Source organism: Orcinus orca, chromosome 10 (genome assembly GCF_937001465.1).
Source record: "Orcinus orca chromosome 10, mOrcOrc1.1, whole genome shotgun sequence".
NCBI classification, from domain to species: domain Eukaryota; kingdom Metazoa; phylum Chordata; class Mammalia; order Artiodactyla; family Delphinidae; genus Orcinus; species Orcinus orca.
In genome coordinates, this window is record NC_064568.1 from 59,857,141 (window position 1) to 59,875,652 (window position 18,512).

At 35.6% G+C, this 18,512-nt stretch overlaps 1 protein-coding gene across 2 annotated transcripts in view; it reads right to left on the reverse strand.

The window, feature by feature from the left end:
• The window catches only part of KHDRBS2 (KH RNA binding domain containing, signal transduction associated 2), a 728,302-nt gene that overhangs the window by 55,736 nt on the left and 654,054 nt on the right, over positions 1 to 18,512 (reverse strand). For both annotated transcript variants that reach the window (XM_049715491.1, XM_033424357.2), the window contains exon 8: positions 11,876 to 11,934. In XM_049715491.1, coding sequence (XP_049571448.1) covers positions 11,876 to 11,934 — 59 coding nt within the window. The remainder of the gene's footprint in view (positions 1 to 11,875; positions 11,935 to 18,512) is intronic.

Below are 18,512 nucleotides of genomic sequence, written 5' to 3' on the forward strand. Positions count from 1 at the left end.
TAGAACTGCTTTTGCTGCATCCCATAGGCTTTGGATCATTGTACTTTCATCTTCATTTGTTGCCAGGTATTTTTTTATTTCCTCTTTGATTTCTTCAGTGATACATTGTTGTTTAGTAGCATATTGTTTAACCTTCACGTGCTTGTGATTTTTACATTTTTTTCTTGTAGTTTATTTTTAATCTTATAGCATTGTGGTCAGAAAAGTTTCTTGATATGATTTCAGTTTTCTTAAATTTACCAAGGCTTGCTTTGTGACCCAGCATGTGGTCAATCCTGGAGAATGTTCCATGTGCATGTGAGATGAATGTGTATTCTGCTGCTTTTGGATGGAATGCTCTATAAATTAAGTCCATCTGGTCTAATGTGTCATTTAAGGTCTGTACTTCCTTACTGATTTTCTGTCTGGATAATCTGTCCATTGTTGTAATTTGGGTGTTAAAGTCCCCCACTATTACTCTGTTACTGTCAATTTCTCCTTTTATGGCTGTTAGTATTTGCATTATATATTGAGATGCTCTTATGTTGGGTGCATAGATATTTACAATTGTTATATCTTCTTCTTGCACTGATCCTTGATCATTATGTAGTATCCTTCTTTGTCTCTTATAACAGTCTTTATTTTAAAGCCTATTTTGTCTGATATGAGTATTGTTAGTCCAGCTTTCTTTAGATTTCTATTTGCATGGTTTACATTTTTCCATCCCCTCACTTTCAGTCTGTATGTGTCCCTAGGCCTGAAGTTGGGTCTCTTGTAGACAGCATATACACATGTCTTATTTTTGTATCCATTCAGCCAGTCTCTGTCTTTTGGTTGAAGAATTTAATCCATTTATATTTAAGATAATTATCAATATGTATGTTCCTATTGCCATTTTAATTGTTTTGGGTTTGTTTATGTAGGTCTTTTTTCTTTCCTTCCTCTCCTCTCTTGTGGTTTGATGACCATCTTTATTGTTGTGTTTTGGTTACTTTTTATTTGTATGTGTGTATCTATTGTAGTTTGGGGGTTTGCTGTTCCCATGACATGTTGACATAGCAGTCTATATATGTACAAAGTTTTTAAAAGTTGCTGGTTTCTTTCCCACCTAGAGAACTTCCTTTAGCATTTGTTGCAATGCTGGTCTGGTGGTGCTGAATTCTCTTAGCTTTTGCTTATCTGTGGAGCTTTTGATTTTGCCATCAAATTTGAATTAGAGTCTTTCTGGCTAGAGTATTCTTGGTTGTAGATTCTTCCCCTTCATCACTTTAAATATATCACCCCACTCCCTTCTTGTCTGCAGAGTTTCTGCTGAGAAATCAGCCAATAACCTCATGGGAATTCCCTTATATGTTATTTGTTGTTTTTCCCTTGTTGCTTTTAATATTTTTCTATGTCTTTAATTTTTGTCAATTTGATTGCTATGTGTCTCGGCATGTTCCTTCTTGGGTTTACCCTGCCTGGGACTCTCTGCTTCCTGGACTTGAGTAACAGTTTCCTTTCCCATGTTAGGTACATTTTCAGCTATTGTCTCTTCAAGTATTTTCGCAGGACCTTTCTCTCTCTTTTTTCCTTCTGGGACCCCTATAATGTGAATATTGGTATGTTTATTGTTGTCCCAGAGGTCTCTTAGACTGTCTTCATTTCTTTTCATTCTTTCTCCTTTATTCTGTTCCATGGCAGTGATTTTCATCATTCTGTCTTCCTAGACACTTAACCGTTCTTCTGCCTAAGTTATACTGCTATTGATTCCTTCTAGTGTGTTTTTCATTTCAGTTATTGTATTGTTCATCTCTGTTTGTCTGTTCTTTAGTTCTTCTTGGTCACATTTCTTGCATCTTCTTGATCCTTGCCTCCATTCCTTTTCTAAGATCCTGGATCATCTTCACTATCATCATTCTGAAATCTTTTTCTGGAAATTTGCCTATCTCCTCTTCACTTAGTTGTTTTTCTGGGGTTTTATCTTGTTCCTCCATCTGGAACATATTCCTCTGCCATTTCATTTTTTCTTTCTCTGATTGTGGTTTCCATTCTGCTGGCTGCAGGATTTTATTTCTTCTTGCTTCTATTGTCTGCCCTTTGGTGGATGAGGCTATTAAGAGGCTTGTGTAAGCTTCCTGATAGGAGGGACTTGGGGGTGGGTAAAATTGGGTCTTGTCCCTCTGGCGGCAAGGCCCTGCTCAGTAAAACTTTAATCCACTTGTCTGCTCATGGATGGGGCTGTTTTCCCTCCATGATAGTTTTTTGGCCTGAGGCAATCCAGCACTGGAGCATGCAGGCTGTTTGGTGAGGTTAATGGTGATCTCCAGGAGGGCTCACACCGATGAGTACTTCCCAGAACTGTTGCTGCCAGTGTCTTTGTCCCCGCAGTGAGCCACAGCCATCCCCCCATCTCTGCAGGAGACCTCCCAACACTAGCAGGTAGGTCTGGCCCAGTGTCTTATGGGGTCACTGCTTTCTTCCCCTGCGTCCTGGTGCACACAAGACTTTGTGTGTGCCCTCCAAGAGTGGAGTTTCTGTTTCCCCCAGTCCTGTGAAAGTCCTGAAATCAAACCCCACTGGCTTTCAAAGCCAGATTCTCTGGGGACTCCTCCTCCTGTTGCTGGACCCCCAGGCTGGGAAGACTGATGTGGGGCTCAGAACTTTCACTCTTGTGGGATAACTTCTGTGGTATAATTGTTTTCTAGTTTGTGGGTTGCCCAACCAGTGGGTATAGGATTTGATCTTATTGTGATTGTGCCCCTCCTACCATCTTGTTGTGGCTTCTTATTTATCTTTGGATGTAGGGTGTCTTTTTTTGGTAGGTTCCAGCATTGTTTTTGACAATGGTTGTTCAGCAGTTAGTTGTGATTTTGGTGTTTTTGTAAGAAGAGGGTGAGCTCACATCCTTCTACTCCACCATCTTGAGCTAATCAGCTGGTGCTATTTATTTTTAAACTGTCTGTCTGTTTAACTCCTACCCTGCACATTTTACATATTATCATATTTAATAATAACTTGATTCTATGTGTATTATTGTATTTCTAATTATCACCCCTTGATTATCATCCCCTACAAATTGCATATGTAGCTTGAAATTTTAACTTATATTTTATTCTCGACTCTGCTGTACAATATCTTGCTGCTGTAGACAAATAAAGAAGTTCTCAATATTTTAAATTAAGTTTGTAATGTTTTTCTTTCTTTGGAGTTAAGATCCTATCTAAATTAAAAGGAAATAAATAACCCAGTTAGAAAGATTTCCAAAAAAACAATGGTGAATGATAATTGGACACAATGTAGAAGCTTCTCTGACATGAGCCAAAAACAATACTTCAATTATTGTTGAATAAAATTCTGAACCGATCAAAACCTGCAGAATTTGGTCATAAACTTTTTCTTTTGAAATGCACATAAGGGCTTTATGAGAAATAATGGAAGGAAGAATAAGAATGATGATAAAAAATAATATTTTATGATCCTCTTCTCAAAGAAGTCCAATAACGTCTTTAATTCAGTGAAGACAGTGGGCTTGGTGGCATACCTTTGTAGACAGAGACTGAACCTGTAGTTTCTGGATTTCCTTACACATGCCACCCCCCACCCCCACTCACAACATCTGTCATTTCTATACTTGATAATAGAAATGAGCCCAGATTGTATTCTCAGACCAACTACAAGTTTGGGGAGTTAAAAATACAAATCAGACTTTAAACTCAGCAGAATGCTACCCTCACTGCTTGACCAGCTCTGGCTCCCTCTGATTTTGCCCCACAAGCCTCTGCCTGCTTTCTCAGATTGGTGCCCTCATCTCAACACTTGTATGAAAACAATTTTGGCCACCTTTGTCCCTGGTTACCACAAGGTAACCTTTAAACTCTGGAATTTCCTAGAGTAAGTGGAGTGTCTTGGTTATGCATGGTGCACCCCTCTGACCACACCTGACCTGATAGTTTATGCTAACAAGATGACTCACGCTGGGGGGTTGTCATGCCAGAAAGATCAACTATGAGATTAGAGGGTTTGGGCCTTTACCATGTGACACCAGTCCACCCTGGGGAGGATACGAGGCTGGAGATAAGATGATCTAATCCATCATGCCTATATAATAAAACAATGATAAAAAACTCTGGGCACTGAGATTTACATAAGCTTCCCTGGTTGGCAATACTTTTCATTGCTACACATCAATTTTGCCAGGAGGATAACACTGCCTTGAAGGTTTTGAAAGCTTCACATTTGGGATCCTTCCAGACCTTGCCCTATGTGTCTCTCCCTTTGCTGGTTTTGCTATCTCTCCTATTGCTATAATAAAGTTAACTGTAAGTATATCACTTTCCTTAGTTCTATGAGTTATTCTGGCAAATTATCAAACCTAAGGAGGTAGTGGGAACCTCCAAATTTGTAGCCAGCTGGTCAGAAGTAAGGGTGACCTGGGGTAACCCAAACTTGTGTCTGTGTGTAAAGTGAGGACACTTTTATGGAGAACTGTGCCCTTAACTGGTGAAGTTTGGCCTGACTCTGGGCACCCACTCTAGTCTCTTTGTTTGCTCTTCCTGGTCTTCTCAGCAACGTGAATCTTAGCTCTTTGCCCATGACTGGACCTATCCCTGCTGGAACTTCCAAATGCTGAAAGCCTCCTGGGTGTCTGTCAGTCCCCTGAGACTGAGGGGGTTGCCCCTGAAATCTTCTTCGACAATGACCAGACACCAGAGAGATTGACCTACTCTTTTTTTCTTCTTCTTGGCATGTCTTACAACTGAGCTAAATGTTTGGTAAGGTACCAGTATGGTTAAGTAATTTGTTCAATACAAAAAGACATCAGTTATTAGTCATCAATAATTAAAATTACATTTTCAACAAATGGCATAGTTTTTCAGCAATGCATATATATCAGTTCCCATTGAGTCATTCAATAAATTATGACATATTTGATAAATGAAGTGTAACACACTTATTTTAGAACAATGTATCTTAGTCTTTTTTATAAATCCATGCCCTCTTTTAATAAACATAAAATCTCCCTAAACTCTGGAAATTCTATGAAGACACACTAAGGTGGCATAGCTCCTGTATATATATCTTCCTAGTTGGTGTATTTCCATGTTGGCAAGAAAATGTTCTCCCAGCTTTTAATTTTATACTCTGTACTTTGTGTTTTTTAAAAATATTCTTTTTGTACATTCGAAACACAAATCTATATCATATAGAATATATTTTTTTGTACGTGATCAGTTCATTTCAAGATTCTGACAATAAATCACTCAACTTTTGCCTCCCATTCAGTTAAAATGATTGTATTATTAACTTAGCAGAAAGTTAAGTAATGAAAGAACTTTCCTATGACTTGTTTTATTGGCTCCTCAAGAGAGTTGTTAAATGCATGTGGATTATAATTTTTTGTGGACTTTCGATTAGGTGAATTTTAGACAAAATCAAATTTGAGATTTAACTGTTTAAACACACTTGTTCAAAAAGGCACTGTTTGTTCAAAAAAAGGCTAAATTTTATTTTCCATTATTTAAACATAGTTTTTTTTTTAATGAATTTAAAATGCCTGGTTCTATAACACAATGTTTTCTTATAAAATCCCCACTGTTCTAAAAGTAGACTGTACATAACTTGTGTGTTGCCTTCAAGAATGCAGATGGCTGGCACAGTTTTGACCTTTCATATTAAGACTGTAGGCCGCTTATCAGCATGCTCCCATGTATCCATCTAAAACTTATTCTCAACCTGAGCGTCCAGGAAGACCACCCAGGAACTTTTAACTGATGCCTAGTTCTCATCTTCAAAGATTATGATAGAGCTGAATTGCGATGGTAACTGGACACTAGTATTTTTAAAAATTCACCAGGTGATTCGAAAATGTATAATTAAGGTTAAGAATCTCTGATCTAGGGACTTCCCTGGTGGCGCAGTGGTTGAGAGTCTGCCTGCCAATGCAGGGGACACGGGTTTTTGCCCCGGTCAGGGAAGATCCCACATGTCGCGGAGCGGCTGGGCCCGTGAGCCATGGCCACTGAGCCTGCGCGTCCGGAGCCTGTTCTCTGCAGCAGGAGAGGCCACAGCAGTGAGAGGCCTGCGGTAAAAAAAATCTCTGATCTAAAATACTGAAATGCAGGTTCCAGTATTATCTAAAATTGTTGAACTCAAGAGTGCATGATTTAAAATAAAATTGAAACAACTGTTAATTATATCTAACTTTAAATGAGCAATGCAAGCAGTGAAGTGGTGGTGCCATGCTCATTTTAGCTGTTTCTTGCTGAAGCAATATAATCTGAATTTATTATCAAAACTAGCTGGATTAGATATCCATTTCATTGCAACCTCTGAAATAGTAAAGAGCAGAAAATTAGCTTCTCCTTAAAGTAAGTTTACAACTGGCTATTAAAATACTTCAGAAGCACAATTTCTTTAGTTCTTCTTTCATTAAAAATAAAGTTTAGGGCTTCCCTCGTGGCGCAGTGGTTGAGAGTCCGCCTGCCGATGCAGGGGACACGTGTTCGTGCCCTGGTCTGCGAAGATCCCACATGCCGTGGAGCGGCTGGGCCCATGAGCCATGGCCATTGAGCCTGCGCATCCGGAGCCTGTGCTCCGCAATGGGAGAGGCCACAACAATGAGAGCCCTCGTACCATAAATAAATAAATAAATAAAGTTTAAAAATCTATTTTAAAAGCTAAATTGAATACATCACTGTGATTTTTTCTCAATATTTCTCAATAACAACTTTGATATTAATCCTATGATAAATACTTTGTATACACTACTATTAAAATTGACTGATAAATTCTTGCCCATATTAAGAAAACCCATCTCCATTTGTAAAATCAATTTCCTCAAATTTCTATTTCTATTTACTAGTGCAAATGAACTGTGTTTGCTCTTGAATAACATGGTGGCATGATTGCCAGGTAGCTTCATTTTCCTTTGCTGTTTTCACAGCTTAATCAAAGCAGGGCTTATTTTCACATGGGGATAATAATCATTCCAGCTCCTCATCACAAAATGAACGCATTTGTGTTCTGCAATCAACTTGAAGTGACGCACTCAAATGCCCTAGAATAGAGTACAAAAATTCTTTTTGATTTCATTCATTTCAAGACAGTGTATTAATATTACCCTCCTTGATTCCACACACGTGTCATCTAAAATGTCACTACAGAATAGACCTATAATTAGCTCTTCAGTTCATACATTAAATGCATTTTAATAAACAGCTCTCTTCTCTGACAATAGACTATTACTGTCCATTCTTAGCTATCAATCTCAGATTAGAGGGTGTTTCTTATTTGAAGTATTGATAAGACAAGCTGATCTGTGCACTGTACTTAAAATGCACCCTTATTGAATTATGAGCTATTCAGACTTATCCAAAACAGTTATAATGACTCTGATAAGGTAGGAAATATTTTAAAACTGCAAAAACTGATTTGGGATTTCTGTAAGTCAAATATTCATGTTCCAAAAAGTTTAAGTTATCAGAAATTTAATACTTAAATATTAATTTAATAATAATTTAACATTAATGAAATGTTTAATAATCATTAATACAATAAATAATATAAGTAAATTATTATATATTGTATTTTATATATGAAGTAAATATAATTGTATCATATTTTCATACTATTTATTTAAAATACTTAATATTTAAAATTTTATATTTACATCATTGTAAGAAAATAGTTTAATATTTGATATTAAATTTTACAAAAATAACTTGAATAATTTAATTGCAATGAAGCCCAAAGGGATACATGATATTCACAGAAGTCAGCATATTTGTTACTTCACCGTGAATTATGGGCCCAAAAGAGACAAATAAAATTTCAATCTGGTGATACATGAAACATGATGTATAAAGATTCAGATTGAAGTGTCACACTGAATGACTGGATTTTTACTTCTACTGGTTTATTTCAAACTATTTTTGAAGGAATCCTGAATGAGAGATTCCATCCATGAGTCTTTCGAATGCAGGACACCGTTATTCTGGAGAGCATTCCCTGTTCCTCTCCCACAGCTCTTTCCTGAAGCCTGAGCAGCAAAGGAGGTTCTGGGGCAGCTGATTGTGAGCCTCCTCACATACTATCTAAGTCTGGGTGGTCCCAGGAAACTGAGAATTGGAGCTGTTTGTTTTATAAAAATACAGATCTGTATCCATCCATCTGTATCCAAAATGTAACAGAGAGGAATTAGTAATTCAAAATATAAGTGAATAAGCAGAGATACAAGATTTACAATTTGGAGTAAATGTTATTAATTTAAAAGATTGTGCACAGTTCATTAAAGATAAGCTATAAATGGATACTTGTTAACATGTGAGGTATGGAAAATTAGTGAAAAACATCAATCTATAATTGACATGAGTGGGTCCTCAACTCACTGCTCCACGTGCATATTTAAATGTTATCATCTGCCCATTTGGACGTGACAGGCTGAGCAACCTATGGAGCAAGAATCCTGAACTTAAAGTACCCTTTACATAATCACCTAATACCAAAATCTGAGGGCATATAATGCATATTAATTTAATTAGGCTTTATGATGCTGAGCTCTATTTCTCATCATTTGACCTTTTTCTATTTTCTGTATAGAATATGGGAACATGGACACTCCCCAAATTTATATATCATGACTATACGGATTTAAATATCCATATCCATATTTAAATATCATGACTATATGGATTGACATGCAAGCAGTTTCTTATTTTCTGTTGCTATAAAAGGAGTGTCCCTTTTCAAATCTACATATTTATGGTTAATTATAATGGCACATATGAAAATATATTAAATTCTGCATTTTGTCAAGGTATTATCCTAATGATTAAGAACTGAAAAAAAAACTTTTATGGTGGAAAAATCTTATAGGAATTTTTATAAAGCAGTCTATATCTTTTTAAATAAGATGTATATCATGATGGATTTAAAACTTGGTAAAATATGTAACAAACAGTAAAGAATGAGTGAATATAGGAGTGTAATTTAAATTTCCTTTTTTTAACCTAAATTTTCTATAGTGTATTATTTTTAGAGTAAGAAAAAAAGACTTATTTTTAGATTAATCATACCTATGTATCTACTTAGATTTCTTAACACCTGTGGCAAAAAAAAAAAATTTCTAAAAATATATAATTACTTTCACATGTGCATCATTTAAAACAGTTGCTTTTGTTCAGAGTTCCTGACTGCATTCTGTGGCCCAGTGTAGCAGAGATGAGTCACAGTGAGCAGAGAGGATTATGGGGTAACAGAAGGGGCCCTGGGCTGCTGGTGGAAGGGGCCCTGACTTGTGAGCAGCCTCCTTGCTGAACTCCACTGTTTCCTATGAGCTGCACCATGAAAAAATGTTGCAATGTGTTGGTTAGATTTCTTTGCCTCTGTCCCTGGAATGTCACCTCCTGACCCCAATTAAATAAGTAAATAAATTCTGTCCTGAAAAATTACCCTTCTGATGTGAAAATCAAGAGGCACTTTCCAAATCAGAATGCATAGAGGGCTGATATATCAACATTTACAAGCAAAGAGTGAAACCATCTTGAATGTGAAGTGTATTCTTGAATTAATGCTTGCTCAATGATGCCAGAAAATAGCCACAGATCCTGGTGGCCAAAGAAAAATTAAGACCCTAAAGCGAAGTCTACTTGTAGGCATAAATGTGTCTAATCTTTCAACATTAAGAATATGGCCAATTTGGCTGAAATTTTAGGTAGTAAAAGTTATTACTTAAAATTTCCTGCCTAATATAATTCTTACTCTGTCCAGACAGTCAAACCACTATCCACATTTTCTTCATTACTTTATTGAAAAGATTTACCAACTGCTTTCTGTGTGCAGAGAATTGCTTGTTGGTAAATTTTAATTTAACCCAGAATAAAAGCTAGTGCTTATGAGCAGGAGTAGCTTATAAAGTGATAGAGGCTGTCTCTAGACTTGGCAGCAGCAGAAGAGCTCAACACCCAGGAAAGCCCACAATAGGTAACAGAGGTGAGCCCAGCTCTCCTTACGATGACTCCTGCACCTCCATTAGAAGGTCTGAGAAGTAATAGTTTGTATTCACACATTTTTCCCTATTGCCTTAATTACATGGCATTAACATTTTAAATGTAAATAATTGAGAAATAGATTGCCTACATGGGAAAAGAATCTAAAAAAACCCAGAGTGGATATATGTATAACTGATTCACTTTGTTGTACACCTGAAACTAATACAACATTGTAAATCAACTATACTCCAATAAAATTTTTTTTAAAAAAACAAGAAAGAATAAAGAAATATGACAACTAAATGCAATGTAGTACTCTTGATTGAACCGTGGGACAGAAAGAAAATATTGATGGAAAAAGTAGTAAAATCTAAATAAACTCTGGAGTTTATTTAAAAAAATAAAAAAAGAAATATACCCTATTACCAACTATGCAGTCAGATATCATCAAATTCATCCCTGCCATTGATTTCAGTGCATGCAATTTTGTAGAGTAAAGCTCATAGGGGATTTCCCTCAAATTTATGTGCCATGTGTAAAAAACAATGACTGTATTTTGCAAATAAAAATTCCATTTTAAAAAGTGATTTATAAATAAAAATATATCTTCTCATTAGAATGTAAGCTTTAAGTGATTGTTCACTGCAGTATCTCCAGGATTGAGAACAATGACTTACATGTGTTAGCCATTACACAAATATCTGTTACATGAGTAATGTTCTCTGACCTTCCACTGAATCACATGGTTTATAGTCTGGCACAATTTTTATATGTAGGAATATGTTTCTCAACAGTAGACAGCAGGAACCAGGGAGGGACAATATCTATCATGTACACCATCATATTCCTGGAGACTGACAATACCTTTGCGCACAAAAGACAAATGTGCATTTTTACTATAAAATGGAGATAAAATACTTCAAATTTCAATATATTATAAAGAAAAAAATAAGAAAATATACGTAGGTACTCAGCTTATGGATAGCAGTGATTGTGATGGTGGCTTATTTTTATGCTCCTACTTCTGAGTTGGCCTCATGAGAGTCACCAGAGAAGTGAGTTGATTTAGTACCTCTGGTTCCAAGTAGGGTGCACTACTTTTTCTCTGATGTCTGGACCTTCCCTTCCCTGTCCTGATGGAGCACTACACCATCATGTGGAGACCTGAACACAGGAAATGTTCATCATCTCCTTTACTGCTCCTCATAAAGAGGAACAGAGTGGTCTTGGTATTATTTTAATAAAAATCCAGGACTTGGGAACATTTAAATGAATGTTATTTTTCAAGGCAGTCAACTGGTGATGCTGCACATATATTTTCAGGAACCAGAAACTACACTTCTAGAGTGATGTACTATATTGATATATCATAGGCACTCAATAAATCTTACTGAATTGTTAACTTTAAGTGGTTTTTAAATTAAACAATGTAATTTTGAAATTAATTTTATAGACTGATATTTTTATTGACTATTAATTCTTATGAGTCAATCATTATTTAGCACTTTCAGGAACTACACATGCTATAAAAATAACTTAAAGTTACAATTTCTGCCCTTCAAAGTTTTTAAATCTTTTAACTGTATGATCATTGTGATAGCAGAAAGACAGCATTGCTGTCATATCAATGAGTCAGACAATGGACACAGTGAAACATCTAAGAAAGACACTACTCTTAACGTTCACTGTTGCTGTTGAAAGTTTTCTATGATTGTGATTAATTGCTTTTGAAATTTTGATCAAAATGGATCAGTCCAAGTTTCTGCCCCTGGCTCTCTACATCAAACCTCACCCTGGAATTACATAAATCACTGTAGTCTAGACTTCTGTAAAAACTGGGGGAGAGAAAGATAGAAGTAATTTCTGAGTTGTCAGTGACTGATGGATGTTTTGATTTCACAGTTTTAGTAAAGTAAAGGTCTTACCGTAGCTGTCATAGGCATCCTCACTTACTCCATGACCATAGTCATAGTACTCAGGCACACTGCAATAGATTTAGACAGCGATCAATGTTACTGTATTCAGGAGGAGTCAACCCAAAAACTTATACGGAATTTGAATGCAAAATGTGTGCTAAGGTAATATTCCAAGAATCTCTAGGCATAAATCACATATTTGAACATAAATAATAATAGAATAATATCAAATAATAGAATTCAAAGAAGAATATTCAGTAAGAAAAATACAGGTAATTGACAAAGAGTGCTATGATTTTCTCACCCCACCTCAGTACTTTATCTCTATCCTCCAATTATATAAATCAAATTTCCTCTAAAGCACAAGTATGATACTTCAAGAGGAGAGTTATAAAAGGTCTATTTCCAAGAAAAGTGCTACATAAGATGACAATCTGGTCAATTGTGTATGGGTTTTAATGCAATTACCTTAAGAAATATACATCAATTTCATCTTCACTTCCAAACACTGAAATTATATTTATACTCCCTTCCAACTCTTCCACAGTATGTCCCTAGGCTTCTCAAATACATAAGCTATTTCTTCTCACTTAATATCTTGTTAGATGCTTAGCCTAATGTTACCAAGTCATAATTTTAAAAAACACTATACAAAGAGTGGAAATTATTTTAATTTAGCTTAGTATTTGGATAATTAATGCATATTTTAATTTTATTTAGGGATCTACAAATATTTGTGATACACTGTATTTTTCACTCAAATAAGCTCATTCATTTAAAGTTCTCTACCTCATCTATACAATGGAATATTACTCAGCCATAAAAAAAGTGAAATTGAGTTATTTGTAGTGAGGTAGATGGACCTAGAGTCTGTATACAGAGTGCAGTAAGTCAGAAAGAGAAAAACAAATACCATATGCTAATACATATATATGGAATCTAAAAAAAAAAATGGTTTTGATGAACCTAGGGGCAGGACAGAAATAAAGACTCAGACCTAGAGAATGGACTTGAGGACATGGAGAGGGGAAAGGGTAAGCTGGCATGAAGTGAGAGAGTAGCACTGACATATATACACTACCAAATGTAAAATAGATAGGTAGTGGGAAGCAGCTGCATCACATGAAGAGATCAGTTTGGTGCTTTGTGACCACCTAGAGGGGTGGGATAAGGAGGGTGGGAGGGAGATGCAAGAGGGAGGGGATATGGGGATATATGTATATATTTAGCTGATTCACTTTGTTGTACAACAGAAACTAACACAACATTGTAAAGCAATTATACTCCAATAAAGATGTTAAAAAAACAAAGGAGATGACTCCAATGGAATAAAAAGAAAATGTTCAAATTCTTTTACAAAGTAATTAAAACAATGAATCAAAACCTGACAAAAGTGCAAAAAAGAAATGGATAGTTCAAATCAGAATCTGATCATATTATTGAATTCACTGGACTATCTGAAAATAAGATGAAAAGATGATTAGTTAAATTTTTTTTTTTTTTTTTTTGCGATACGCGGGCCTCTCACTGTTGTGGCCTCTTCTGTTGTGGAGCACAGGCTCCGGACGCGCAGGCTCAGCAGCCATGGCTCACGGGTCCAGTCGCTCCACGGCATGTGGGATCTTCCCGGACCGGGGCCCGAACCCGCGTCCCTTGCATCGGCAAGTGGACTCTCAACCACTGCGCCACCAGGGAAGCCCCTGTTTAATTAAAATTTACATCCATTCTTCCTTTATTTTATTTTTTTCTGGATTTAATGAGGTATAATTGACAACTAAAAAATTTTCTAAATGTAAGTTTTACATCATGATGTTTTGATTATATATACATATATATGTTGTGAGATGATTACCAAAATTAAGTTAATTAACATAGAAAAATAAAGTTCTCTGCCTGAACCTTAATTTATAAGCTTATGTATTTATACATATATATTTACATATATAATTTGTATATATAAATTTATAAATTATATCAAGATATACTAATTCCTCTATGTATATAAAAGTGTGGCAAGAAAATGGCTTAATATCAAATTGTATAAGGGCTGAGGGTGGGTGATAGATGCCAAAGAGTTAGGTTGGAAGGAAGAAAGAAAGGTCTAAAATTATTTGGTTGTTATTATCCTTCAAGGTAATCCCATATGTCTCATTATATTAAATACTTGAGATTTCATTGATAGTAAGGAAAGAGAAGCAAAAAATAAAATAAAAGTCTGTATATTAGAGATGAAAAGAGAGATGGACAGAAGTTTGGCCATTTTTATCTTTCTGGGAGGCAATTGATAATGCACTAATTCAATTTCAGTGTAATGTAGCTGGGATAAAAAAAGATAACCTGGGCTTCATTGCCCAGGATAATTATATAGAAATTCTCTAAGAAAAATATGGTAGTAAGTTTTTCTCTCCATCTTTCTAAGACTTGAGATTGCAGAAGTCTAAAATCATTGGCTGGTGGCTGGATGTTTATCTTAATAGAAATGATGCAACCCAATTGAGAACCCTCACATATGTATAGCCAAGTCCTGAAGTTTTTTCACTGATTTCCGGGATGATCAAGAATTGGCAGTCATGAGAATGTGATTAACAAGCAGCATTCCCATGTATCAGGATGAAGAGAAAATGAGGACACTGAGAGTAGCTGTTCCCTGCCTTCCTCACAATCAGTAAATTTCTCATGAGTAAGCCTGATTATGTTTCCCAAAGTGTGTTGTATGAGCACCAGTAGCAAAAAACACTATCTAGTAGCATTACTATGTTTCTAAATGGATTTCAACTTTGATTTCAATTGATGAAGCTGAGAGGGAAAAAGAACAGTAGTGAGAGAGACCATGACAGGGAAGCTGTTATTGTCTACCATAAATGATACATACACACCAAGAGGGAATTTTAAATTTCAAAACTCTAAAAGGGGAAAATGAAACATACAAGACATTTGTAAAATAATGGATAATGCAAAATAATGGATAACAATCTTAATGGACTCTTCCAGAGTCCATACCTTTGCTTATCCAAATATTACTTCTCATTTCTCCCAGAAGAAAATATTTTATGTGGACAAATGGCCACACAGTGAGTGAAATATACTCCTCAGCCATGCTTGCAGCTAGTTGTGCCCTTGTGGCTGTGTCAGGAAACACGGGATGTGCACAGAAGTGAGGGTATCAACCTTGAGTTCATTTCCAAATAAAGAACAAGCTCCTCATCTTGGACTTGTTCACAGTCACCTCCTCAGATGGTAAAATGCACTCAAAGTGATGATCTAGTATCTACCATGCAAATACAGATAATGCTAGAAAGTCCTGCACTGTAGCATGGGAGGAACTTGTGTCTAAATGGTCACGTTGGAGCAGACTTACTCTAAATCACTGCCTACCTCAGGGATTGTTATGAGGGAAAAAATAACTTTTTCTCTTTTTTGAGTCACTGATTTTTGAATCTCTGTTACAACAATTTAGTCAAAAATAAAAATAAGTATGTAGGGGTGTAGAACTGCCATTAAAAATCTCAAAATATGGGCTATTAGTTCACTGGGAGGGTGGAAAGTGTAAGGAAAAAAAATACTGTAGGATGGAAAGCTGATGACTTTTGTCATGCCATCACCAGTGAAAACCTGAAAGGCAGGCTATAAGCCTAGATCTATTTTGGCACTATGGGAAAAAGCTGGACAAAGCCCAACTGTTGACAATCCTTGCTGCTTTTAAAAAAGGTTTAAAGAAGTTATGAGCTCAAATAAGAATGGGCCATTTTTCCAGAAGAAACAAAATTGAATAGAGCTTTGCTAAGGGAAGTTATCTCTGCCTAATTTATGTGTTAGTTCTATAATTTAAAAATGGGAGAAGGTTCAGAAATTTAGGGCTTAACAGGATTAGAGAAGTCAACTGTTTCTGCATTCCAATAGCAAGAGACAATGAGTGTTGTTCAAAGATGCCCTTACATCTTCCCATTAGACTTTGCTACAATATACAATCCCAGGGGCAACCCTCAGGTCCCCAAACATGTATGGAAGCATGTTGCAAAAATTGTGAAGTCCCAATGAAGGCATGCTCTACTTTAATCATTTCAGATATGCCCAGAGATAAGACCATTTATCCATAAGGATAAGGAAGGACCTTCTGCTAAATCTGGCTTAACTCCCAGAAAAGAGAACCAAGATTGCCAGATGCATTCACCAAAAAATTTGTTTCAGTGCTGTTGCTTAGATGCTTCTTAACCTCTGCTTAGCAGGATTTTGTAACTGTTATTGCCTGTGGAGTGTTTCCCAAAGGACCTTTCTATTGTAGTTATTCTGTTCCTTTTACACTAATTTATATTGCATATTTTGTATGGGGAAGAAGGTCAAGAACAAGAAAGATATTCTGTCTATCATTTTATAGGTTGTGAGACTTGAAAGAACCATATGAAGACCTAATCTTCCCAGACTCTAGATTTTGATCTGGTTGCAATAATTGGAATTGAACTTGGATTTTCTCTTTTAAGCAGAATGTAGGTATTTTTTTTATGTTTCTTTGTTTGAATGAGAAGACGGGTATTCACTCATATTTGGATGATGAGAGGGCTGGGCCCCAGAAGACTTCAAGCTGTTCCAAAATCCATTTGGCTCTTCTTTCAATAAGAGAGACTGACAATCTCAAGACTACATTTTCTAGTATTCCTTACATTTGAGTGTGACCATGTGCAGAGTTATGTATACAAATTATTCATGATTTTCATAAAGTTAAATTCACTGTCCTCTACTTCTTCTCAGCTTTCATGTAACTGGCTGCAAACGTCAATGATTGGAGCCACTTTGGAAGACATTAACGATGGTGTAATGGACAGTATCTTACTATTTTCCAAAATTTGTTTGTTGAAATCTCAATACCCATTGTGATGGTATTAAGAGATGAGACATTTGGGAATTAAATTAGATATGGAGGGTGGAGCCCTAATGAATGCATTAGTGCTCTTAAAAAGCGGGACCCCCAGAGAGCTCTCTTGCTCTCTTTCTACCATGTGAAGATACAAGAAGACAGCAGTCTGCAACCCAGAAGAAGGCTTCACCAGAACCCAGCCATGCTGGCACCCCGACCTGGGACTCCCAGCCTCCAGACCTATAGGAAATAAATTTCTCTTGTTTATAAGCCACCCAGTCTATGGTATCATGTTATAGCAGCCTGAACTAAGACAGATGGCATTCCACTAACCTGGAAGCCTGAACGGTGTCATGGAGTAAAGTCCACCTACTTGCCTTGCTTTATTATGTGTGAAGGAGATAAATGTTTCTCTTGTTTGGGCCACTGAATTGTGGATCTCCTTATAATGGAAGCTTATCCCATATCCCAAATAATACAGTTGGCAATTAAAGCAATCACTTGAAGATGAACAGTTATTCAGTAAATATTTGTTCAATGAATAAATGATTAAATAAAAGAATTCAAAATAATAGAACATTTTGCTAAAATATCATTATAAAATTTTGTGTACGCTTCAGAAGTGATGTTTACTTACATCAACAACAATGGGAACAATAAAGAAGAAAAACAAACCACAGGGACAATAGCCAAGATATGGAAGCAACCTAAATGTCCATTAACAGATGAATAGATAAAGAAGATGTGGTATATATATGCAATGAAATACTACTCAGCCATGGAAAAGAATGAAATTTTGCCATTTGCAGCAACCTGAATGGACCTGGAGGGTGTTATGTTTAGTGAAATAAGTCAGACAAAGACAAATACTATGTTTTCACTTATATGTGGACTCTTGAAAAAATTTTTAAAAAACAAACAAATACAACAAAACATGAACATACTCACAGATACAGAGAAAAAACTAGTGGTTACCAGAGAGGAGAAGCATGGGGTATAGGCAAAATCAGTGAAGATTATTAAGAGGTACAAACTGATGTAAAATAAGTGTAAAATAAGTTACAAGAATGTAGTGTTCAGAAGATGGAATACAGTCAATATTTTATAACAACTTAAATGGAGTAAATCTATTAAAATATTGAATTACTATGCTATATATAAATTGAAATTAATATAATATTGTAAGTCAAATATAATTCAATAAAAAAAGAAAAATAATCGCTCTTGTTTTCTGATATGAATGAAATTCAGGTTAAAAGTTTAAAACTATTGTAACTGACGTATGCATGTGTAATTTTTATATTGTTATATTATTTTCAATTTTAAAAGCATATATGACTTGGCTAGAAAAAGTAAACTATGGTATTAGCTCTATGACTTTCATTTCAATTTCATAAAGCCATATTGCCTTACTTTTGTTTTAATTTATCATGTTATTTAATTATGTTACGTACAAGTTAAAAGTGGTCAAATGAATTCAAACACAAGTTATTTAATTTGAATGGACATTATTATTCCATTTTATATTTTAGAAACTATAGCAATCAAGGTTTGTAAACACACTGTTACAATTAGAGAGGTGTTAATTAAAATTATGACAATTATTTGTGGTTTGGAATATAATTACTCTGGTAGTTAGATATAATTTTCCTAGGAACTGGTGTATATATATAAAATCAGGATAGAACACGTTAGCTGCATTAACTCATTAATCCATGTCTAGTTATTCATAAAAACTTCTACACAACATTTTGGCTTTTTGAAAGCAAGACTTAGACACTAATAAACATTTGG